Source organism: Pteropus vampyrus, unplaced genomic scaffold (genome assembly GCF_000151845.1).
Source record: "Pteropus vampyrus isolate Shadow unplaced genomic scaffold, Pvam_2.0 Scaffold4, whole genome shotgun sequence".
Classification (NCBI taxonomy): Eukaryota; Metazoa; Chordata; class Mammalia; order Chiroptera; family Pteropodidae; genus Pteropus; species Pteropus vampyrus.
Window position 1 is genome coordinate 14,848,394 of NW_011888785.1, and position 8,558 is coordinate 14,856,951.

Sequence of the window (8,558 nt, forward strand, 5' to 3'; positions counted from 1 at the left end):
CTAGCCAATTATCTTGCTCACTGGGTAGAAAACTTTTCAATAAGGAAATCTCACTTATATTCCAAATATGTTTTAAAAACACCACATACCCCATTAGAAGCCAGGACATCCTCTGTTTCTTCATCTTTGTGGTTGGCCTGAATTTCAAATGGATTCCCACCACTACAGTACTGCTCAAACAAGGTCACTGTTTTTGAGGAAGTGGAAGCTGGCTGCTTACTAGGTGAAACTGATGGGGAACGAGACTGTTCCATGAATTTAAATTCCTAGACATTAAAACAGGAGCCAGATACCTTTTAGCAACAATAATAAAATTCAAATACAAACATTCCATATGTAAATGTAAAGCTAGTAAAAAAAATATTAATCCTGATTCCTCAGATTATTCACTTTTAAATCTTGCAAGCTGTCTGAAAGCACAAACTTAGAAAAACTCAGTTACTGATATCACAACAGTGTTTTCTACATCAAGCTACTTTAGGTTTACTTTATGAAACTGCACAGAAAATTTTAGAAAATAAATGTGAATAATAATTGTAAAAATGTTAACATAGCAGCAAAATACTAGAATATTGCTTTAATCAACAGTCATTTATAAAAACTAATTGTTGTTAGATCAAACACCTTGTGTATTTATATGTTTGTACTGTTTAAGATATTCTATATGAATACATCGAAAACAAAGCATAAAGGATATATCTTTCTTTATATTGCTGGTTAAAACTTTCATTTCTTTTTCTTCATATACCAAGAAGAAGAAAACACAAACACACACACTGAAATCAAATGATACATCTTGTAATCCTAGCTTGCCATTAATCCATTATACTCCATTAACTTCCTATATAATGTTGGGAATGTCACCTGGCTTCTCTGTAAAATGAGAGGGTTAATACAGAATGAGAGAATCACAAATGCTAAAGCAAAAGAGTTGCAGCACCCCATCCAAATCATGCATAATTGAAACTTCAAGGTTATTACTTTAAAGGAGATAATACTTATTACTTGAATGGAAATGTTTCAGTATACCTTGTAAAAAAATCTGTCTTATAATTACACAGTGCACGCACGCACACACACACACAAAATTTATGGTTAAATATAATTTCAAATAAATGTAAATAAAGATCCTAAAATCAATGTTAGAATTCTAAATAATGTTAAGGAATTATCTTAGAATTCTAAAATAATGTTCACATTCATATTAATTTTGCTGCCTTTAAAACATTAATCAACATGTTTCAGTATATTTAATATTTCCACATTAGAAAAGCAATACAATTTAGTCAACTGAATAAGATATAAGAAATTATACAACATGAGCATACAGACTATCCCTATAAAAGAAATAAAAATAAAACTTTTAATCATGTGTTCTATACATTTATCCAGAATAAGAAAATTGCTTCTAGAAAGGCATTCCTTTCAAAGGCAAAAATTAAAGACACTAGACATTCTAATCTAAACAGGAATCTAAGTTTATATATCTTATTTTGACATTTGGTGTTTGTAGGACACAATCTATCACACAAGGAATATTTATCTACAATGTGTTTCTACAAAGGGAAAAATAAAATTAATTAAAGATATTTTTCACAGATTATAAATTCTTTAAGGATTAAAGGAATAAACTAATAAAAATTAGTTAAGAGTATTTTTTATAAGTGCCCCTTTTATCTCTAAGGCATTTTCTCATTACAGGCAAATTTTTGAGTTGCAGCATAAATTAAGAACCTCTCAGTCCTTTAAGAAATGACAAATATTTTACAAATATAAATATCTTCATTAAAGACCATCAAAATATAACTGATTAAATTTCAACAAAATTTAAATAAAGCAGTAGACCCCCTTCTAAAATCATAAGGAAAAAATTATTTTAATTGTGACTCTTCTTAAGCAAGAATTTTCCTTCAGAGTATAAACTGAATTTGTAAAATTAAACAGATTTTGACATCTAAGAAAGGATCACTCTTGTAAAAGTGACTTGCTATTACTCACTTTTAAGGAAGGAAGGAAAGGCATTATTCCTTAATTTATTTTATAAATGCACGCACATTTTTTTTAAAGATGACTAAGCAAAAGATTTATTTGCTCTTAAAAAACTTACATGAAGTTGCAAGATGCTGAAATTTGACTTCACAGGACAAAGTTCCCAGGTTTCATTCTCTAGAAACATTCTCAGTTCATCAAGCCGTGTTCTTAAAAAATAAATAAATAAAATGAACATTTCAAAAAGAAAAGTAAACTGTATACAAGAATTAAGAAAATAAAATACAATTATAATTATCATCATTATCATAATCGACTTTGAGAACTCATTCAGACCAACACAATAAACACAAATATTTACTTTTACTTGTTAATACCTTATCCTTAAAAGAAAAAACTTTCTCAAGTATTTACTACCATACACTCCTAGGTACATACCAAAAGAACTGAAAACATACATCTATGCAAAAACTTTTACAAGAATGTTCGCAGCAGCATTATTCATAATACTCCAAAAGTGAAAAAACCTAAATGTCCATTAACTGTGGAATGGATAAAAAAATCTGATATACCTATCTATACAATGGAATATTATTCAGCTATAAAAAGGAATGAAGTTCTGTTACATGCTACAACATGGATGAACCATGAAAACATTATACTAAGTGAAAGCAAAAATGCAAAAGGCCACATAGTGTATCTTTCCATTTATGTTAAATGTCCAGAATAAGCAAATACATAAAGACAAAATTGTCAGGGGTTGCAAGAGGGGAAGAATGACTATTAATTGGTATAGGGTTTCTTTTGGAATAATAAAATATTCAGAAATTGGATGTTGGCGATGGTTGTTGTGAAATTATATACTTTAAAGAGATGAATTTTTAGTATTTTTGGCATGTGACATATCTCGATGAAGCTATTATTTAAAAAATGACTGAAGTAAGCAGAATTATAAAATGACCCACTCCAATATGTCCACCCTGATCCTGAGGACTGACTATGATGAGGATTACACCTATGATTATGTTACCATATGTGGCAAAAATGTGGCAAAAAGGGATTCTGCAGATGTAATTATGATTAATAATCAGCTGGCTGTGAGTTAATCAAAATGAGGATTATCCAAGTGGATCAATTAACTGAATGAGCCCTTTTAAAGTAGAATTTTCTCCTTCTCCTGATGGCAGAAGAGGAAATCAGAGAGAATCGAAGCATAACAAAAATTCGACATGCCACTGCTGGCTTTTAAAATGGACAGGGTCAGGTGCAAGGACCAGACAACAGCTTCTAGAAGCTGACAGCCAGCGAGAAAACAGAGACCTCAGTCCTAAAACCACAAGAAACTGAATTCTGCCAACATCCTCAATGTGCTTAGATGTGAGTTCTTCCTCAAAGTCTTCTGAGAAGAGCCCAGTTCAGCTGACACCTTGATTTCGGCCCTGTGATACCATAAGCTGAAAACCTAGACAAGCTAGCTGATCCACACATCTAACCTACAAAACTGAGAGATAATAAATGGGTAATGTCTTAAGCTGCTAAATTCATAGTAGTCTATTACACAATAATATAAAATTATTACATTGATAAAAGATACCAACTCGGAGACTAAAGAACTTAGTAACTGTACATATAAAAGTATAGAAAATATACAGAAAATATATAACAAAAACACTAAAAGGGTAAGAGAATATACAGGGGGAAATAAGTAGGTCAGTTATAGAAGATTTAAGGCCCAACATTCAAAAAAGAAGAGATGATTAAACCACTTAATCCAGACAGAAAACAAAGATAAGTATATGGATAATAAACTTGATCCTAGCAACACACATTTTAAAGATACTTAAAGAATAAACCTTTTTTCCTTAGGCAAGAGAAGTTTTTCTCCCTAAAAAGATAGGTGACCTCTCCCCTCCTCTAATACCAGTCAATGCACCTTTAGGATCCTTGAAAACATTTTATAGGCTTTGATTATCAAAGTAATTCCAAAATAAAATGTACTTGTTAAATAGAACATAAAAGAATTTGGGGCAATAAAAGCTTATATTTTTGAAAGATAAGAATTCAGATTATGGAAACTGATATGCTCAAATGTGTTCCCTCATGTGCTCATAAAATTTTGCCCAAGAAAAAGATGGTGGCATGCAAACTTTAATTTAACCACAAACTACATGAGTCTACTTTATAAATAGATGTTCCACCAAAAAGTAAAATGCTTCTATTTTCACCTTTTTATTATGCCTACATCTTCAAGCCAATACCCACGTACTCCAAGTCAGAATAATTTGGTTTAAGAATTCTTTCATTCTCAAGAACACTATTTGGTAGTGAAAGATCATGAAACAAACTGTAAGCATATTTAAACACTTTATTAACAAAATTAAAACACTTGACCTATATTTCACCATATTTCATACTGTTTTCAGTATTTATGTTTGATTTGATGGAGATATGGAGTTTAGGCAATGTAGAGAATCTGGCTAATGTAATAACTTTCATCAATTCAATATACGCACATTGGCATCATTTCTAAACTGCCTGTCAAGTTTTCCTTGCTTTATAAAGAAATAGTTGTACTTCAAAACACACTGATTGTTGGAGAAACACTGGGGAAAGAGAAGAATACTAAAAAAAAATTAAACATTTACTTTTTAACCTATTTTAATTTTTACAATACACAATGAAGCAAGAAAAAGGGGCAAGATTTACAGGCAACATTTATGGAGACCTTTTAGTCCAGCCACCTCATATTACAGTTGATGGAACCATAGCCCACAGGGGTCAAATGATTTGTCCAATGTTAGTGAGCTGGCAAGCAGCAAAAATGGGATAAGAACCCAAATCTACAATCTCCCAGTCCAGCTCTCCTTCTAACAACATGGACGGCCTCTCCGATGGGAAACGAGTTCCACAGATGCTTCCAAGAGAAGTCCATTAAAATGCTGAGTTTTGGAAAATATTTAATAATTCATTTCTATATTCTCTAATTTCATCAAGGTGAACTTTCATGAAGAATCTCCACTATGATTAGAGTCTAGAAATGCCCATACCTAGTTGCCACAGATATAGACACCTTTTGACAATAAATAAAGTACAATGCAGAATGGAGACCATTAAATAAATTAGTTTTTGCATTGTACATATCTTGCAGTCACAAGGAACATCAAAAGGTCTCCCAGCTGTCTTGCTGGATATAAAACAATATTTGGGAAACAGACATTCAGCATGCCTTCATGCTGACAAAGTGAGGCTTCTGACTTCTTCATTGTTCCTATCTTGTCCCATATGTAATTAAAAGGCCCCATTTCTTTTTGTACAGCAATGTGTACAGTCCAAGTCTTCTGTTTTAGCAGAGCTTAACTTTTAACAGAAAAGGAAATTATAAATAAAAAGTGTTTCATATTTTTCCCTTACCACTATTTTCCTGAAGTTTAACCAATTAAAAATTTTTAAAACATTCTTTTCATTCATCTATGAAATTCTGCTTTGGTACAGGATCAATTTAAATCTTTCAAAACAAATATTAATAGTTCATAATTAACAAAGAAAACTTGTACTTAAAGATATTTAGTAATTCATAGTCTGAAGTCCAGTAATCTCTCTTCTGACGTCACATATTACTGTTGATTCCAAATACGGAAAGATAGCAGAATTTCAAATCCTGAGTCTCCCTGGTGCCAAATAACAACAATGAAATCAAAACTGAATTTTAAAAAGAAAAATGCAGAATAAAAAGCAAGACAGAACTCAATTCAAATAATAAAATGTATGTAAGGGACACAGCACGGGGTCCAGCTTTTATCAAGTTCAAATAAATGTTAGCACTCTCAATTTAATGTTGCTTTAAGCATTCAACCACATTGCTATATGAACATTATTTCCTACTTTCCTTCATTCCCCAAACCATTCCTAGCCACCTTGTTTAAAGTTAGTAGTAATTATTTTGCAAAGCAATATAGTACATAACTTTGGCTTTGGAGCTAGATTCTGAATAATGCCCTCTTCTCTAGAAGCCTTCTTACTCCTACAAGGCAGATGCTTTCAAGCACCCCCTCACTGAGTGTTGCCTCTACTGATTTAACTTCCTTCCTACCTCACACCATATGCGTAGGCACAGAATCGCAGCCAGATCTTTTTGGTGAATTCTAATATAATAGTCATCTTTCACACATAAAGAAATCAGTATAATATTTAGTTCAATATTTCGAGGCCCTCAAGACAAAGAATATATTAAATTGACAATGCATAAGTAATGAGAATATTTTATAAGATTTTTGGTGAAAAATCCTGAACAATCCTAAAAAGAGCTAAAAAAATCATACTCTTTCAAGTTCAAAAGTAATTCTTTTAAACCAATTAATGATGTAAGGTTAAGCATTAGACAAAAGTATTCTCAACATCTAAATAAGTATGTTCATATTTTATTAGAGTTCTTACCTATGGTAGTTTTTAAAATAATTGACACTTTGTTTTCTAATAGACTCTTGCAAAACTTCAGACTTGCTACCACAAAATTCTTCTCCAACTTGCATCAACCTAGTTGGACAAAAAGATGTACATAAATTTCAGCAATATTCTTATAGAAAAAAAGAAGCCCAGAACCTCTTTTTCAAAGATAACAAATCATAAAACATGGATGTTTGAAAAAAGTTCTAAAAATCACAAGTCCATTAGGGTCTACAAACATCCAAAGGGCAAACACACACAAACTCAGCAGAAATTAAATTATAAATGTTCAATTATCTTCATTTCCACGAAGAAGTTATAATAGATAACTTACTGATTCATGATTTCTTTGATTATCATGGTTGAATGAATCAAATTAAAGAATAAGACAAGATCTCAAATACTACCTGCTGATTATATCCAAAACAAAGATGAAATCATCATATTTGAATATAGACAAATCGGTTCCAAGCAAGTAGGTTTTTACTTTTAGCTGAACATCCTGTAAAACAAACAAACAAAAATTTCAAGTAAACTCAAAATATTGTCAGTAAGTTCTTAGAACCATTTATTGTATAGTCACACATTAAAATAAGACAGGAATACATTCTTAACTTGGTAAACAATATCTATTCAGGTTAACGGCCAACATCCTTAGAGTGATATCATACATCAGATATAGCATAGTAATGGTCATGATCATCACTATTAACTCATACATCCGCATATGAGCAGTAGGAATTATATCCTCATACAGGGATATGACGATAAAAAATCATCATTATTTATGTATGGGTTAGTAGCCTAGCAATCCCAGAATAATCAACTCAAAAACAGAATTAATTAGATAACTATGTGATTATATACAAGATAATAATATTGATAGTTTCCATGTATACCTTTCAAGCACATTAAAATGGAGAGATTCCATTTAAATATTAAAAATATAATATATGTAGAAATAACTTTAATAAGAAATATCAGACCTATAAAGAAACTAACAACTCTAATGGGATACAAAAGCAACTTCGATAACTTGAATCAAGGAACAGGATAACTAAATAGTGTAAGGTGTCAATTTTTCCAAATTAATGTAGTAGTTCAATAAAATTCTAACCAAAATCACAACCAAAACTTTTCTTCCAAATAACTATTCTAAAATTCACCAGAAATAATAACCAGACAATAACTGCTTTTTAAAAAATAAGCCTTAGAAAAGATGGAATAAAAGTTAAATGTAACATTGGAGGACTTGTACTATCTGTATTAAATATATTAAAAACTTAAAAAAAAAGAATGTAAAATATAGAAAAATCAGTGTAACAGGACAAATAACTCAGAAATACTTTATATACTAGAGCAGTAAAAATCACAGTTTCTGGTTGTTAACTTTGTTTCAAGCATTTTGATAAGAACTTTACATAAAATTGTTAATCCTACAACAGCCCTGTTGAGCAAGCATATATTATCCCCCTATAGGGAAGAGAAACTTAAGTGAATGAGAAAGCTAAGACTTGAATCCAGGTCTACCTGCCTTCAAAGTCACTTCTTCACTGTACCTTGCTACAAAGAAGCATCACACATAAAGAGGGAAGAAAAAGATTAACCAGCAAGTAGTAAAGGAAAAACTGAGTAGGTTTGGGGTGGGTGGGGGAGAGTCCTCTCTTTACATCATATATCAAAAGATTAAATGTGTTTTTATGTGTTTTCAAAATATTAAAAATTAATTTTATAAAGCAAAATATTATGTTAATGCCTATTAAGTTTTCTAGGCAGTACTCTAGCTATTTAGGAATATAGCAATTAATACAAAGTTTAGATAAATATTTATAATTACCAGATGAATATCTACCTGAGCTTTACATAGAAAAGAACATTTTAAGAACAAATGTAATATAAGTCACAAAGAACAAAGGTCACTAGTTTGACCTCATAATATTAACAACCTGCATATTGAAAATACAATAAGTGAAAACAGACAAATGATAAACAAAAGGATTACTCATTATCACATACATTACTTAGAACTTATGAGCAAATAATTCACAAATCAATAACCAGTACAGTTTTAAATGTTCAATTTCTCTAATAATCATGAGTATGAATTAAAACACTAATAAAAATAT

At 30.8% G+C, this 8,558-nt stretch overlaps 1 protein-coding gene across 1 annotated transcript in view; it reads right to left on the reverse strand.

The window, feature by feature from the left end:
- Positions 1-8,558, reverse strand: part of VPS50 (VPS50, EARP/GARPII complex subunit) — a 122,851-nt gene that overhangs the window by 51,941 nt on the left and 62,352 nt on the right. The window contains 4 exon segments of the mRNA XM_011363613.2: positions 90-266; positions 2,108-2,198; positions 6,424-6,522; positions 6,840-6,934. Coding sequence (XP_011361915.1) covers positions 90-266; positions 2,108-2,198; positions 6,424-6,522; positions 6,840-6,934 — 462 coding nt within the window.